Source organism: Trichosurus vulpecula, chromosome 1, assembly GCF_011100635.1.
Source record: "Trichosurus vulpecula isolate mTriVul1 chromosome 1, mTriVul1.pri, whole genome shotgun sequence".
Classification (NCBI taxonomy): Eukaryota; Metazoa; Chordata; class Mammalia; order Diprotodontia; family Phalangeridae; genus Trichosurus; species Trichosurus vulpecula.
The window spans coordinates 290,059,873-290,077,719 of record NC_050573.1 but is presented as its reverse complement, the minus strand read 5'-3'; the positions used below and the strand labels follow the sequence as shown (position 1 = coordinate 290,077,719).

The window sequence follows — 17,847 nt, the reverse complement described above, 5'->3', positions numbered from 1 at the left end:
GTTCATTAAGTACGGAGGAATCCAAAAATCAGTAAAGAAAATTTTCAAATGCAGCCTGATATCTCATGCTTCTCTATTTCTTCTACATCTAATTCACCTACAGAAAAGATTCCATTCAAAATTTTCAATACTGGAAGCAGTAGATTAATTACCAATTCATAGGAAGCAAAATCTGAGGCAATTGTTTTGAATTTAATATCCTTAAAGCACCCACATGCTTATGTAAATTATAATGCAAGTATTTCTCCGTGGCATTTATTTGAAGAAAAATGTTATTTTGGGCTCTGTCATTTAAACTGATACTAAGTTATATAATGTTAATATTCAGAAGAACTTAGCAGTTCACTATTTGGAGCCTACTAGTAAATTACCTGCAGCAAAGATAAAAGGTTCACATTTTTGTGACAAATGGAAGTGAAACAATATTGCTAATGCCACATTTTTGAAAACATACCTAAAATGCTTCTGTGGAAGTTACAACATTTTTACATTCTATTCTCTTGGTAGTCTCAACAATCTAATAATGTTTTGTTTCCAAATGTGAATTCATTCTAAGTGACTTGTCAATTGGGCTAAGAGTATGTGTCATATTCTGTGACATAACTTCAAGCTTCTCCAGTAATTTTCATTTGTTAACATATTCTAGCAGCATTTAGTGCAAAGTGTTGAAAGTTTTTGTGATAAGTATTAAATTATTTCCCTGTAGTCTGCTACTTTAAACTTCAGGCCATGTAGGAAGTCAGTCCCCAAAAGTTGTGAACTAGACCAATAAAATGAAAAAGAGTTAGATAACACGCCCCTCTAGCACAGCTGTTAAAAAATGAATCCTTAAGATTAAAATAAAGTTATGTAAGACTCTGAAGGATCTTGTTTCAAAAAAGTAGGAAAAAAATGCTAGTAAAAGGGATTTAGAATAGGCTAGTGGAATACGTAAAAGTAAATCTGACTCGATCTCAACAAGAGAATGCTACAACATGTTAAGCAAATTGATGACGAAAGGTGACTTTCCAAGGCCACTTGATTGTCGGTAAAAGATGTTCTATTCCTATCTACATTTACATAGACTTTCAACAGCTGAATTGAAGACAATCTTGAGACCCTTTTGGGGGTGTGTGTGTGTGTGTGTGTGATGTTGTAGAAGGGATTCTCACTCAGGCATGAGTTAGACCAAATGATCTTTAAAGTATCCTCCTTTTCTCTTTCCCTTTTTTTCCTTTTGGTTATGGTGGCCAAGAGGTTCAACTCACAAAGGGCTAAAATGATTAAGGTCCAGGGACACCAAGTCTGATACCGTACCTTTTGGTTTAAGGAAATGGAAGACTTTTTTTGTTCCCTATTTTGACCCTTTTTGGTAGGAGATGTAGCTACATTGCACATATTAAGGAAAGGTTATCTGGGTTGAACTAGAGAAGAAAAGAGGCAAAAAGGCAAAGAGATAAAGGTCATCAGGATCTAAACATGAACCCTAAAATGAATAGCATAGCACTCCTCATCCCTTCAACCTAACTTCTACTCAGAGAAAGAGGCAGGGGATGTTGATGTTAATGAGTATACCTTCTCTCATACCCCTCTTCCCCATTAGTCATAGTGGAGAAGTCAGAACACTCTTTGCTTTCCCTACTGCCACTTCCTGACTCCCCTTCTAACATCTCCTTTGAGGTTCATGCTATTCAAATTTATCCCACAATCCAAGTCCTTGTAACCTTTATCTATCAAATTCCAGAACATACTCTTACCTTCCTCAATGAGGCCAGTGCCTTGATCAATTTCTCCATCCAACTTCTGTCCTCATGCTAGGTGACTTCAACATATACTGATGACCCCTCAGCTACCCTAACTTCCACTTCCTTGATTTGCTCAGTTCCAGTGACCTCCTACTCCAACTTCACTTCAGCTATATGCAGAGAAGGTTATACAATTGATCTTGCCCTTGCCACGAAGTGCTTCATTTCCATAAAGTTTGGAATTTATGAACTCTAAACCCAAAGTCCTTTTCAACTGACATGACAATTTACATTAATGAGAAGAAGTTTGCATTGTGGATAGAGTGCCAGACTTGGATTCAAGTGAGCTGAATTTCCCCTCAGATGCTTGCTAGCTAGCTCTAGGAGTATGGGTAAATCATTTAAGCTTTATGAGCCTCAGTTTCCTTATCTGTAAATTTAGGATCATAATTTTACTGGGTCGGTGTAAGGATCCAATGAGATAATATGTGTAAAGTATTTTGTAAACATTAAAATGTGCTCTAATATTATCATAACAGCCTCCTCCCAGAAGGAACGCCATGGAATTGTGAAGAAGACTAGGGGAGAGAGCTCCCTCTGAATAGGACTGAATACTTAATTGGTAGCCATTACTATCTTTTACAAGAAATCATTAATTAAACTAGACAGAATAAAATCAAGATGCATAGTGTTGAATTTTTAGGTTTAAAACATGCAATTAGACCATATCTGAAAGAAACTTTATTTTTTCTTTTAAATGCTACTAAAATATTAAACTATTTGGAACCAAAAAGAAACTGAACGACAATCTCATACAGAGACAGCAGGTACATACATGAGTGGAAGGAATATGTATGCAAATGTAAATTCACCCTGACTACACTCCCCCTAGTGGAATTTTAGCAGGATGCAAGTTGGGAGCCTAAACTATATGTGTGACCTAGCATTATGGGCATTATCCTCCTACTCCTTTTGAAAAATACTATCCAAAGTACATTATCATTGGTACAAATTAAAAAGCATTTTTCTATACCTGACTTCTATCACATAACTGTCAGAACAGACTATCCATATCCATTAATCATTCAAATTAACTATTTTTGCTTTCATCCCTATCTGAATTATTCTTAAACATGAAAATTGCTAACCTATATATATTATTTTAATTTGGAATATAAAATTAGAAATTTCAATGAAACCCAGAGCAAACACTCTACTACCAACATTCTAAAAACAAGCAAACAACCCCAGCCCCCAACAACCCAATAACATATCTTAATGAGAAAAGGAGATCTAGTGGTGGGGGAAAAATCAAATCACAAATTGGGTTAGTTTGACAAGGGTTAAAATGTCTAATGAAATACAAACTTAGATTTATTCATAGGACCAAATACTAATTAAAGAGAAAATACAAACATCAGATGCTGTGTCAATCAGAAAGCAAATTTAAGGTAGGAAGAAAAATGAGAATACTGTCAGGAAGTCCTCAGTATCTGACCATAGGGTTTAGAGGTCTACTAGACCCTTATCACTACTAGATCCTGTTAATGAACTGTTGAGCACTATATTAGGGGTAATCATCCCAGCCCTTTGAAAAAGCTATTCAACCAATGGAATGTTTAGTCTAAGTTCAAGAATGCTTCCTTGGACTTTTTCTACAGATTAGTTTCTTCTTGGGAACAGAATGGATAATGCCTGCAATGCACACATCAAACTCTAACTATAAACAAGGAAAATAAAAATAACGAGAAATAATGAAAACTTCCTTCTAGGAAGTTAGAAAAGTAGCACATCCTACAATAGGACAAAACTACTAATTAATAGAAATGTATGTTAAAGGGAGAACAACTCTCTGTTCAGTTACTTTGTACATATAATGCTGTACTTCACATAACAAGTCAGTAATATTTATTGGTAAACTACCAAAGTCCTACTCCTCAGCTCAACTCAGTCCAACTTAGACACACTCTTGTAACTGTTTAAATATGCGTTTAAAAATAAAAGCCTACGAAGAAAATGGCAGAATGAACTACCACTACCTAAAAAGTCTAAAATTTCCAAAGACGCATCTAATCTCCTTTTGAAGAAGTCATAAATTCAAAGTCTCCTAGCAGCTAGGTTTAGAGATAAACAATGCTGTGCAACGTACCATGACCTCAGTAAAATTATTTAACCTCTGTAGGTCTCAGTTTTCCCACCTGTAAAATGAGGAGGGGTTGAGCTAAATAATTCCTGAGGGCTCTCTCACCAGGAAAATTCTGTACCGTAGCATGCCCTAAAATCCTTAATATTAGCATAAAAAATGTTCAACAAAGCACCTAAAATGATTATTCATTTGATTATCTAAAATGATTATTGATTTGATTACTTATAGGAATGTGATTTTTATCTCAAGTTTAAAGAAAACTGGGTTCCGTATAACCATGGAACAGTATACTTGTGATTAAAATCAGGTAAATCATATAAGAACTTGGAAAACATTAATGATCAGGGACCATTCATTTAATATAGGTACAGTAGTAGCACTAATGTCCTTAAGTGCTGCATTACTCAGACCTTGCTTTTACTTTTCTGAATGGATTTTACCTAAATAGACTTTAGACATTTGGATATAAATGCCTAATTCAGTAATTACTATTTTAAAACTGTGAAACCTTTTAAGTTAAGTGGACTATTAATTAACTACCAATTATCTTGTCTGCCTACCATGTCAATAGAAGTAAATTACTGACTAGCTTTTTGACAGATTTAGTCTTTTACCATGCAAAATTCCTTCAGAACATAAAAGGACTAGAGTTAAATGCTTTTGCTTCCCCCTTTTGGTTATTCAAGGATCAATTTGCTCTTGTATAAAGGCCAGATGTTGTCCTTTGGCCAAAAAGAATCTTCAGATAAACACTCCTAGGAAGAGCAAATTTTCCCGCCTCTCACAAAGATACCAATAATAATTTGAAAAATAAGAAAAAAGATTTACAGATCCCATACTCAGAAACCCTTCCATATCCAAAACAGTGAAAACTTATTTTCAAGCATTTGTGTCCCAATGAAGCAAAGAAAAACCCAAAGTGATACATTCCAGTAATACTTGTACCAAAGTTAAAGAGTGTTAGCTAATGTACAGTGTCCAGGGCCTCATGATAACCTTAAATTGTTTCCCAACAGATTATGCTGGCTAGGATCTACCCAAAATCCATCACTTTTTGAATGCTGACCAAAAGAAGGTTACTGGGAAAGCTGCCAATGGTAATATAACACTGGCAGATGTAAAGTCATATAACAGACTTGTAAGAATCCCAAAGACTAGTACCATCAATCTTTAAAATTTCCAACATCAGATAAATTGCAAATGACCCAGTAAGGGACAAACTGCAACACTGACTCCTCTACTTGATACTAGATAGTTGAGTCAAGTCACAGACAATTTGGTAGTACCACTTGGGCTACTTAAACTGTTAAATCAAATACCAATTACACAGTAACCACAGCATATTCATAACAACAACAACAAAAAACTATTATTACTGCTGGGAGCAGTAAGGCAAGGAAATGGCAAAAGGATATAATAACAAAAAGGAAACAAAGCCACAATTTTTTTTTCACATTGGCTCTATGGTCTATAACAATTAATGGTAGGCCTTCATTGAATCCTAGTTTTGAAACACTATAAAATTTACATAGTGCCCAGCACATAGTAGGAGCTTAATAAATGCTTGTTGACTACTTGTCTAAAGAAATGCTTACCTTTTCAGATTTAAGAATATGGGAGTATATAGGATTTTGAACAATGGTCTAGAGTAGACCGTGCCAATGTAAATGTATTGAGAATCTACTCAGTGGTAAGGAATTGAGGATACAAAGATGCACAGGGCCCAGTTTCTGTCTCGAGTAGTTTGCAATCTAATTGGGAAAGTGGGAAAGATACAGAAAAAGATAAATAGAAATGCTAGCTAGAAGCATTTCTATAGAAGCTAGATAGAAGATACCCAACCTTCCCTTTTCCTTTCTTTTTTAATCCAGGTAATAATTCCTCTAAAGAACCAATACAAGGTATTTCAGCCAGGAGGAATGGTGTGAACCATGGTGTAGGGTCCAGGAAGTCACGGCTATGTTCTGTGGACTGATTAGACAAGTCTGCATGATGACTTTGTTTTACTGCGTATGACTATATGTATATGACCTCTGAGTCAGGATCCAGACTATTAGTTATCCCTGTAAAGGCAGATACACTCAGAAGTAGGGTTCAAGATCACCTAGTCAAATGGCATATACAGCTTTTGTCTAGCTGGTTCACTTTTTGAAACAAACTTATCTTTTAAAATTCTACCCCTTTTCCCAATTCAATTGTATCTACTCCCTTCCCATGCCCAAACACAGAAGAGACACCACTGATTATTCTGGATTGAAACTAGCACCTTTGAAAATACCTTTGTTCAGAGGCTACCTACATCTTGGTACTATAAGGGGAATCATGACTTTTGTATTAAGTCAAATTCTAGTGGCACTGAGGTTGGTAACATTTAAAACCAAATGCACTGCAAAATTTTGTTTCAGAATTTTAAATTGATAGAGCTCAGCTTTCACTTGAAAGATTAAAAGACTACAAGAATTTGGAAAGGGCATCTTTATAATGAGCTGACTCAATATTGAAAAGAATTTATTTAGCTTAGATGCCTAAGGCAAAAACAGCTGGAGAATTCAGGAGCCTCCCATATTTTAATATGAAGTGATGTCATAATTGACAAAGCTTCCAAGAACTCCCTAAATTCTGTAGTTAAGCAACATCCAGAAGATCAAGAACTCCAGAAAGCCAAAGCTAATATTCTCCTGCTTAATGTGCAAATTCAGTCTAAGTGTAGTTTTTACAATTCAATATTTGATTCAATTTTTCCACATGGCAAACAGAAACACAGAATTATGAGTGTTTCAACTTAGGTACGTTTTCATAGCCAAGGCTATGAAAGTCCCTAAAACAGGATGAGCTTTATAGTCTAGGGGAGATTGACTACTGTTAAGCAGGTTTTATGGGGTTCCTTTAGGGTATATGTTTTAACAATGTATTTGAAATTTTTAAAGCTTTACAATATAATGACATGCTAAAACAGGAGAAAGATAGATTGAATTTCAGTCTTTAGTGGTCATTCAAGTTAATGGTTATGAAACATTCTTGCATCACCTCAAAGGTTAAAGAACAACTCTAATTTTAATTATGGCTTGTTACTAACCCATCGAGTATCCTGTCCTATTCTAATTTATTTATTCACTGTATCTTTCTCTATGGCATGAAAACACACCTGACTAAATTCCAGTAGAGACCATAGCAGCTTCATGTGTTATTCTTTAAAGTTTGTGTCATTTTTGCATCATCTATGAAGTCCTCTTATCCCAAATGGGAGTACTTTGGTTTACTTAAAAGTGGATTATAAAATACATTGTTGGGAATCCTGTGTACATACAGATACTAGTGCTTTTGGTTAGTTTTGCACCACCTCTTCAATTATTCTTTTGCCTCTCTGTATTCCCTTCCCTGCTACTTTCTTTCAAAGTTTACAGCTTGGCCTAGGATCATTTCTCTATTACTATGCTATAGACTAGAGATGTGGTTTAACTAGGAATCATTTTAGAAATGTACAAAAAAAGGAATCTCATTAATTTTTTGCAACATTAGTATAAAAGTCACTTGTATGTTCATCTCTACGAAACAAACTATATATACACTTATATATCTAAAAATATATTTATATGTATATACATTTTATTTATATGTATATACATTTCCACAGGCACAAACACACATCCCTTAACTAATGAATGAATCCAGTATAGTCCACTGTGAGAAATGGAATTTGGGTAGGTATTTCCGAAGATATAATTTTTCAAGTAGTTACTTTAAGAAATTAATGATTTTTAATGTGCCCTATTAGGAAAGAAATTCTTTGTCATATTTTACTATAAACCTTATCTACCTGGAAAAGAAGCACAAAGTCCTACATCCCCTCACCTTTCTTCCCTAAATTATAACTGTCTGAAAAGGATGGAAGGAAAAGCAACAGTCAGAAAGAAAACAGAAGTAAAGTCTTTTAGTACCCTGAGCTATGCTGGTCCAGGTTAATCTCCCACCCTTGGATGCTTATGGAAAATAAGGACCACTAAGATATTTCAGGGGTAGTCTAATGGAAGTTGAGGAAGTAGAACTCCTATTACTTCCTTAGATGCTGCAGCAGCCCCCTGTTGGTTAGGAGCTATGACTGCTTTGAAAATCCTTGGTTTGTCCTGTCCCCTACCTTGCCATTGTGACTAACTGCCAGAATTGAGATGACCTCGATGCTTACACATGGAGCATTTTCAAAGTTGCCATGACCTCAGATCATCAGGGGTGGGAGAAGTCGATGGGCTACCCCTGGTGCTGTATAGTGTGCCATGTACCCTGTGGATGCTCAATCAACATTAACTGACTGACAGTATGGCTTTGACAGACCGAAATGGTTCCCCATTGAGTCACAAATACTGATATCAGAATCTCAGGCAAATTGTAGATATATATGACCAACCAAAAGATGTGCATAGCTGAACTCAAACTTTAGAAGTGTATAAGAACAAAAATATTACTTTTACACAAATTTGGCAAGAAGAAAAATATAGTACCAACATTTCATTTATACCTGGTTGCTTTTATGGCAACCTTGTAAATATGTACAATGTTAATGAAGCCCTCCTTCGTCTCATTAGGTAACCAGTTTGTAAAACAAAAAACTAAGTCAACATTCTCGTATAAATATTCAATGTTGACACTAATGCAGAAGTATTGCGAGTGAGGAATTATTTGTAAGGCTGTTTTATGGTGACAAAGTGGTACACAGTTGCTATGTGCCAAAATCTTTCCTCCCTCCCAATCATCCCACAAAAGGAAAAAAGGACATAAATCAAGCATGTTCATATTTACCCAGAAATGCGCGTGGCAATTGACCATCATGGTTCTCTCAATAAGCTCATCAGGGCACTCCAAGAGATGATGCCCAGAGACCACACCAGCGTTATTAACCAGGACTGACACCTCTCCAACTTCCTTCCGGACTCTTTCAGCTGTCAGGTAGACATTCTCTCTTTTTCCCACATCACAGGTATAGGTAAAAACCTGTAAGTTGCAGGGAGGTAGAACTTCTTCCTCACCGTTTCCAGCTGTTCTCAGGAATACAGATGAGGGAAAAGAATGGAACAAGGAGGGAGAAAAAGTGACTGGAGTGGTAATCCGACAAAAGATCACACAAAGCTAAAACACTACAGCAAGCTACAATTTCTATAAACAAAAAGTTTGCCAATTATTAAAGTTACAGCTGCTTTTCTCCCCCCACAGTCTTGAAGAATTACAGCAATTTACTGGATACTCTTACTTAAGAGAAAGCAACATAATTGTGACAAGTACAATACAAGCCAGAATAAACCCCACACCATCTGCAATAAGGTTCAGTACCCTGAATTATATGAAAACAGCTTACTGGGATCTAAAAACACCTGGAAACAACTGACTTCATCCCAGAAAGTTTCTCCCCCTCCCCTTTTCTGGGAACTGGTGGTGGTGAGGGACAAAATCTCTTTGCATTCTCCTTTCCTTCTCTCTCGCAACCAATACAAGGTTCTTTAAAATAGAAACTCACTTCAGGATTGAGAAGAAAAAAAATTCTTAGTAATCTAATTGTCTCATATGTACCAAAGAAAATGATTATTATAAGGGGGATTTATTAGTCTTAATTAGAGAAACCAGTATTTCCAAAAGATGCCCCTGCACATGTCAACATCTCAGGTGAATATGAAGCTTCCATATGCTAAATTCTAGATAAATGACATTTAAATTAAATATCTCTACTAGAAAATTCTCATTTATTCATTGGGTTTTCTCCACAAACAAGGATATGATCTAGATTTTATGCCCCCAAATATTAACAATTTAAAGTTTAAAGTTACATTTTGTACTTTAATTTTCCTGGCATGAAAAGCAGCCCAATTCATATTTTTGAAAAACGCAGTATCTAATTTTAAAGGCTAAATGTTGTACATTTCCTTGAAGGGGAGGGGAGTATCTGATCCTGTCCTTTGAAATGAACTATCTCACTAAAAAATAAAATCAATACCAAGTTTTTAGATGAAGAAATGAGTTTAAGGAGGGCTTTAATTCCACTAAAAACTAACCACATTTAAGAACAGATATTGTACATAATGCTGTGGTCTCCCTGGGGTTACCAAAAGTAGGAAAGAAATTCCAAAAATGAGGCTCAAATCTAAAGTGATTTTCAATCATTCGGCAATATATATTGTGTGTGTATGTGTTATCTTTAGTGAAACAATTTGAACATTTTCCTGTGCAGGCAGTTACAATGCAATTAATCCTGCCCCCAAACCAATCTTTTAGGATTACAATATAATAAGTCATGATGCTACGCTGTAGCGAACTAGATACCTGCAATCAGAGCAACTTCCCAACAATATGTACTCTTCCCACAGCATATGGGTGTGAGAAATGCCCCTTGGACCCTAAGCACTTTGTAATAAGTCTCTCTTAGTGGGGCGTGTGTGTGTGTGTGTGTGTCTGCAGAGAATTCTGCTAACCCTATTCTTTCCTTAGGAACTAAATGAGATTCAATTAGTACACCAGTTTTGTTCTCAGATTGCAGCACATTTTCTCCTTAATACTGTGAGAGGACTGAATACGTAGTTACTTTACCCTTTAGGCAAATTATATTCACTTTTCAGGACAGGGCTATTAGCAAGGACTCTAGTTCAGATCCATTTTCTCTTTCTGGAGGGAGGCATGGACCATACAGGGCTGTCACAGCCTTCAGGAGCGGGTGATGGGGAGGACGGGGTGCCGGTTCGGGTTACCTTGCAGGGCAGCGGCATCAGCTGCCTCCAGGTCCTGGTAGATGTGGCGCACCATGCCCGCCGTCTCTTCGTTGCTCTGGGTGTTAATGTCCCACAGAACCAGCAGAGCCCGGCGCCGGGCGAACTCCAGGGCGAAGAGGCGGCCCAGGCCGCTGCCGGCCCCGGTGATCAGGCACACCTGTCCCGCCACGCTCTTCTCTTTGGGCCTCACAAGCCACTTGGCCGCGGCCAGCACGAAAGCCCAGAGCACTTTGAAAGTGACCACGAAGAACTCCACTACAATATTCATCGCGACGCCCAGCCCAGCCCCGCGACCGCGGCAGCAGCAGCACCCGCACGGACCGACCCCGGCCTTTTTGCTTTCCTGCAGCTGAAGGGCTGCGGGACCCTCCTGGCTCCTTGCCCCGGGAGGTGGCCGAGTGCCGCCCTCCTTGGAGCCCTAGGAGCTCCCGGGGGAGGGAAGGAAGGACCCGAGGAAAGACCCCACACCTAACTCCCCCCTCCCCCCAAGTTGCCTCCCTGACTTTCGGGGGGACCGGAGCGCGGCCGCTGCTCCAGAGGCTGCCGCACGCCCTCGGCTGTGCCACCCCCTTGCCCAGTTGGGCGCTGTTGCCCCCCCAGGGCGGTGCAGTCACCCCTTGGCCGCCTCCTGCTGGCTAGCCGCCCGCCTGGGAGCGCTCAGCCGGGCTCCGGTCGCTGCCTGGGCGCCCGGTCCAGCTGCGGTGACAGCCACACGTTAAGCTGCCCTCATGCTTCCAGCTGCCGCTGTGGCTGCGGCTGCTGCTCCTGCTGCGGCGGCGGCCGCACCGCCCTGGCCCCGCAAGAGCCGTGCAGAGCCTGGACCCGCAGGCCGGCCGGACGAGGAGTTGTCAACTTAACTCAAGTTTAAAGAGCGGGGTACGGAGGAAGGACCCGAGAAAGTAGCCAGTCCTTCCCCGCAGGCAGGAGCAGCCCAACGGCTTGAAGCACCCCCTGTACCTGCCAGGCCCCCCAGAGGTCTCGTGTCGCCCACCCCCTCGTTCCCCTCCCAGCTCCACGGCTGTCACTCGGGCACCGGGAGTCCGGAGCAAGGCGCAGCTTGCAACTCGCAGGCTTGCCCGCGCGCACTGAGCGGGCTCCACGCTCTGCGCTATATAAACCGGGACGGGGGGAAAAGCCGGCGGTGGCGGCGGCGGCGGCGGCGGCGGCAGCAGCAGCAGCAGCCTTCGTTCCCTCCCCCCGCCCCCCTTGTTCCCTCCCCCTCCCCTCCCCCCCACAGCGCACCCCGCCCCCCACCCTGGCCCAGCCCCCAGTCCGCCCGCCAGCTCCGCAGCGGCGTCCGCCGTGCCAGGGCAGCCCCTCTCGCTGGCCCGGGCCGCAGCCGCTCAGCCAGCTCGCACCTCCCTTCCCCGCTTACGCCCCGCGCCAGGGGGTGCCCCGACCTTCGCCTGCCCAGCCCGGCAGCCTCCGACAGGGAAGTCACCACCGCCATCCCCCTCTGTGGCCCCCCGGTCCCGACCCCTTCCAGCCACTCCGGCTTCCAGAGCAGGCCTGGCCCACGCTCGCTCCTGCCCGCGCCCGGGGTCAGGCTCTTAAGGGGGACACCCCAGCCAGCCGGGGAGGAGGGAAGGAAGGGCCTCGGCGGAGCTCCACCGGAGCCTTCCGAGCCTATAACTAGTATTGGCAGAGCCCGGGAGGCGGTAACAAGCACATTCGCTGCAGCAGTGCCTAATCACCGCCATCCCTAAAATGGAACCTGGGTAGTAGTGGCCTTAATCTTCCCAATCCTAGATCTGCCTACAGTCCCCAGCATTCTGTGCTTCCCTGTCCGGCGGGCAAGAACGCGAGAAAGGCCTGCTGGGACTTGTAGTTTCCGAGAAACTAGGTAGCTCGAAGGAAGGGGAGTGTGTTCTGTTTTTTTGTTTTTTTGCAAGTCGTGATAAGGGTGGAGAACTCCCAACCCAACACGGTTAACGAATGGTAGAGGGAGATTTAGGACCTCATGTTGTCAAGTAGGATAACACAAAAGTGTTAGCATTTTGATGGAAAAGTTTAGTTGTATTCTTTTCCCCAGTACTTGTTTCCTTCCGTAGTTTGGTCAAACGAGTACCCAACCAGACACTACTTGAATTTCGATTTCCGCCTACAAAAGCTAACTAATCTGTCTCGCCTATGCTCAGGCACTACGTCAGTCACCTATACATTTTAGGACCCCAACTCTTGCCAAGTCTTTAAGTGTTCAGTACGCATGCGCGTACTTCCTTTTTTCCCAGCCGGAATCATGGCGGGCGTAGAGTAAGTAAATGCGGCTCCTCTTGAGAATCCTTCTCCATCCTTGAGAATGGAGTCCTACCTGTCCTTATTCCCTCCATGTGGCGGTAGCCTGGACTTTATGTTTCTAATTTATGTAGTTTGAGTTACTTTTGGGTGCGGGATCCTTCGAAATCGGGCTGGGATGCGGGCCGCCTTGCGAGTGGAGGGAGGGAAGGTGTCGGGAGGAATTGGGGTAAGCGGGAGAGGGGGCCCGGCCTGGGGAGGCAAAGGCCGCAGCTTTACGAGGCCCTCGGAGCCCCGCGCCCCTCCGCTCGCTGCTGCCGCCGCCCCGGGGGGCCGGCGTCTTTTCCTTGGCTCTTGGGGCCAGAAGGCCTTGCTGAGGCCCGCGTTGGGAAGCCCCGGGGCCGTTTCCTGAAGTACGGAGCGACCCTTTCTCAGCGCCCCGGTAGTCTTAAGTCCGTTAATCTAATGCAAGAAGTAGCAGGCACTTAGTTGTTGTTGACTTGGGATCCAGCCCCAGTATGTTCTCTACTCAAATTATGTCTGTGGGAAATTTTGTTTTTTTTTTTTGTTTTTTGGAAAGGGTTCCAGGTAGAAATCAGATCTGGGTTCTTCATTTGCTACTGTTAGTCAATTTAGGCCTCTTTGCCTTAAATTACAGCAATTTCCACGCATTCACTCTTAACCCCTTGCTTTGTTTTTCGTCTTGTACGTTTATATGTATATACGTGTGTGTGTATTCGCTTGATGAAATGAGTATTTGAAGGCAGTGCTTGAACTTTCTGTGCTTGGCACATGAGTTATTATTAAGTGTTTATTGAAATGCTAGTAAGTTGGAAGGAGTAACGCGTCTTTGCTTTGGGATTCCATATCTATGGTAAAACGTACCTGTTACAGGAGCTGGACCTGTGATTTGAGTGTATTGTCTAGAACAGTGAGAGGTTAAGTGGCATGTTGGAGGGAAGCCGTCCACCTCGATTCTTCGTGGCTCCGAGGCCTGCCACTTTGGTAGGATTGCAGAAAGAATGCTGGTTCAGATAGCTCAGGTGTGGACGGACTGTGTCAACCCTAGGCAAGCCAGTTGTTATATATGTGTTATATATATAAAATATATATGTGTTAATATATATGTGTTATATATAACATATAAAATGGGGAGCCAGTTGTTATATATATGTTTTATATATATAAATAAAATGGGGATAATAATAACACCTACCTTACAGTATTTTGTAAAGATAAAATGAGACACCTCTAAAGTGTATTGCAAACTTTAAAGGCACCATAGATTCCTTTCCAGGTGAGGGTTCAACTGGAGGACTTCTAATCTCTCAACTCTCAAAATTCTGTGATAATAAAAGAGACTTCAGAATATTGTAGATCTAATAATAACTAATGTTTATATCGTGCTTGCTATATGCCAGGTTCTTCTCAAATAATCATTTGATACGACAACCTTGGGAGGTGGGTGCTATTATCCCCATTTTACTGATGAGGAAACTGAGGCAATAGAGGGCTAGTGATTTGTCCAGCATCACATAGTTAAGTGTGTAGAGTCTGGTTTTTGAACTCAGGTTTTTTTGACTTCAGACTCTGTATTTTATCCACTGTAACATCATCTTGTGTGTCCTAGTATATAATTGCATTTAGATTTGGGCTTATTATTAGATTTCATTTGTTTGAAAGAGAAATACTAGTTATGATTGTTATTTTTTTTAATGTAGAGAAAAGAAAAAGCTACCATCCGTTCCAGAATCCCTTCTGAAAAAGCGAAAGGCTTTTGCAATACTGAAGGCCAAACGCTTGAAGAAGAAGATGGCTATTAAAAAGGTAATAGCATAGCACTATTTATTTACTTTAAAAAAAGCTAAACTTTTCCTCTGAATGTCATAAATAGACACATACTTGGATTAAATTTTTAAATGGATGCATTATTATGTTTTCTGAATTACTGTTGAGTTTTGAGGAAAGCATTTCATTGCTTCACCACCTAGAAGACAGAATTAATACTTAGTTTTTTGTGTTGAGACAAAGTTCCTGAGCAACAGTTTTGGACTGGACTGATAGAGAATATCCTTGAGGTTGACTTCAGCAACATGATCTAAAGTGATTTTTTTAAGCACTTGGATACTAAGATAATATAGTATTATCAATCAATAGATTGAAATAGTATTTGAATTAAATTTATATTTAGTGAAACCTGGATATTTCTTTTTCAGCTCCGTAAAATACGGAGAAAAGTTATCTATGAAAAAGCGAAAGCCTACCATAAGGAGTACAGACAGATGTACAGGAGTGAAATCCGGCTGGCTAGAATGGCACGCAAAGCTGGCAACTACTATGTACCTGCTGAACCCAAGTTAGCTTTTGTGATCAGAATCAGAGGGTAAGTTGAGTTCTGACTTGGGGGTTAATGTTTATTCGTGAAATACAAAGCCCTAGATCTCAGGTGACTGGATTCCCTGACTCAGGAAACATTCACATAAAAACCTTTATAGGACTGAAACATGTATTCTTGCCTCTCAGAGTCTTTAAAACTGTGGCTGTTTTACTGTAATTATGGGGCACTAAAGGAAGTAAAAGCCTGATCAATTTTTTAATATTTTTTTCCCCTCCAGTATCAATGGTGTTAGCCCAAAGGTCCGAAAAGTATTGCAACTTCTTCGTCTTCGCCAAATCTTCAATGGCACTTTTGTTAAACTTAACAAGGCTTCTATTAACATGCTGAGGATTGTGGAACCATACATTGCATGGGGGTAACGAGTTCTTCCTATTTTAATTTTATTCATGTTATTGAAATAATTCCTTTACTGACACACACACACACACCCCTCATTTTTTAAAATTTATTTCAGTTACCCAAACCTGAAGTCTGTGAATGACTTGATTTACAAACGTGGTTATGGCAAGATCAAGAAACAGAGGATTGCCCTGACGGATAATGCCCTTATTGCAAAATCTCTTGGTAAGTTTGGCCTATTTAGGGGGATTGTTGTACAATTTAGAACAGGAAGGGATATTGTTGGTTCATTTAGAAGATGACAAAACTAGGTGGGTAAAAAAAAGTCATTTGCCCCCAATTATACGGGGTGATTAGTAGCAGAATCTAGATTCTAATCCTGTGTGATGATTCCAAATCTGGTGCTCTTCCAATAGACTAAGATTTGGACTCTATACCTATATGTTGCAGTAAAATAAAATGTTTTGAGTTGGTTTCACCGATGAATTTTACTGATATTTTCAAGCATAGAAAATTTGACATTTGAACTTTTAAATCTCTTAACAATGAACATATGTTTGAATAAATGGATCACAGCTAATAGCCCAAGTAAATTTCAGGTAAATATGGAATTATCTGCATGGAGGATTTGATCCATGAGATCTACACTGTTGGCAAGCACTTCAAAGCTGCCAACAACTTCCTGTGGCCCTTCAAATTATCTTCTCCACGAGGCGGAATGAAGAAAAAGACTACACATTTTGTGGAAGGTGGAGATGCTGGTAACAGGGAAGACCAGATCAACAGGCTTATTAGAAGAATGAACTAAAGGTGAGTGTCGAGCATTTTGAGGAAAATTTTTGGTTTACATTTTGATAGACTTGAAGGCTATGTTTCAGACCTTTGGGGCAAAAACCAGTAAGAGTATTCTTAGTTCAGTTTCTGTGAATAAGTTAATTGTTGGGCAGAGATCATTAGGTCAAATGGTCTTATTTGAAGGGGTGGTTATAATTGCTGCATTTTTTAATGGATTGTGTTTAATGTCCCGTGCTTAAAGGGATAGCCTTTCTTTAAGAGAAAAACATTTCTGATGGAAGTATTTCCTTAAAAATCATTTGCATCTGATATATTTAGCCTGTGATGCTGATTTGAGCTGATGTGTTTGAATAAATTTTAATGTCTTTTTTTTTTCTTTTCTCTATTTTCAGGTCTCTACCATGATTATTTTTCTAATGGTCTGTTAATAAAAAATGCCTGTGACAAAATTGATATTTGCTTTATTGGACACATTTCTGACTAGTCAGGCTGTCTTTGGCAATATGCTTAAAGTTGAAGTTCAGGGTTAGGGACCTAGAGAGATAAAACCCTAGAGAATAGAGAGTAGGGGTATATTTAGTGGCAAATGGATCCAAGCCATTAAGACCACATCAGCATGTTGCTTCCAGATATTGCTTGGGGACTGGACCTTACAAAATAACATGTGTTTATTGAGAAGTTGTTACTGGAGAAAACACAACTTATTTGTAGGGAATGTTTTGGTGGCAACATTGTTGACACAAATATCCTCATTTAGAAAGTTTTATTATAATGGAATTTCAGATGTATGTCTAACATCTGAAGTATTCATTAACTACCTTGGGCAGTCTGGTGAAAGCAGTTGACCCCCTTTTCAGACTTTTTAATAAATGCATAAAGTAAAATACACGGGATTACAAGAAACCAATTGAGTGGCAATGGTAGGGTTTTGGTTTTTTTTTAATTTATAAACCTCAGGTTAAGAACCCTGGGCCCAACTGACATGCTAGAAACTGTCCCTGAGTGAATGCCTGTACTTGCCAGAAGTAATCTTGGAATCTCCTCCAGTATTTTGTATTCTTCTTGAACATTTAACATTATCATAATTAAATAATTATGACATGGTTTCAGTCTTAGTTCTGTTACTTAGGCTTATTTCACATTTGTGTAGGCACTTAGCTTTTCATTCATTTAGCAAATCCTATCACAAGGTAATTTGGTAAAGGCCAAGAGTGATACAAATAATCAGGAAAAAAATCACTGAATAATTGGATGCTTCTCTGCTTTATGTAGCTTCAATTCCAAATCTTACCAGAGGAGTTGTACCACACACCCCTAACACACTTCCTTCCCCTTTTCACATCTGTTACGTTATTTGGGCCATCATTTTGGTCTCTCCTCTACACGCCTTGTGTCTTCGATACGCCTTCTAAAACAGTTTATTTTCAGAGTTGACCACTATTGGATCAATATGGTGTATCA

The 17,847-nt window shown here is 40.2% G+C and overlaps 2 protein-coding genes across 2 annotated transcripts in view; one reads left to right on the top strand and one right to left on the bottom strand.

The window, feature by feature from the left end:
* The window catches only part of RDH10 (retinol dehydrogenase 10), a 35,065-nt gene extending 23,214 nt beyond the window's left edge, over positions 1-11,851 (bottom strand). Inside the window, exons 1-2 of the mRNA XM_036755749.1 lie at positions 10,599-11,851; positions 8,665-8,900 (exon numbers count right to left, since the gene is read on the bottom strand). Coding sequence (XP_036611644.1) covers positions 8,665-8,900; positions 10,599-10,887 — 525 coding nt within the window. The 5' untranslated portion in view covers positions 10,888-11,851. The remainder of the gene's footprint in view (positions 1-8,664; positions 8,901-10,598) is intronic.
* Positions 11,744-16,839, top strand: RPL7 (ribosomal protein L7). Its single transcript, XM_036755752.1, has 7 exons — positions 11,744-12,872; positions 14,576-14,681; positions 15,071-15,237; positions 15,470-15,607; positions 15,707-15,816; positions 16,191-16,401; positions 16,779-16,839. The coding sequence occupies exons 1-6, from the start codon at positions 12,826-12,828 to the stop codon at positions 16,397-16,399; spliced, it is 777 nt and encodes a 258-aa protein (XP_036611647.1). The 5' UTR covers positions 11,744-12,825; the 3' UTR covers positions 16,400-16,401; positions 16,779-16,839.
* The last annotated feature ends 1,008 nt before the right edge of the window (positions 16,840-17,847 follow it).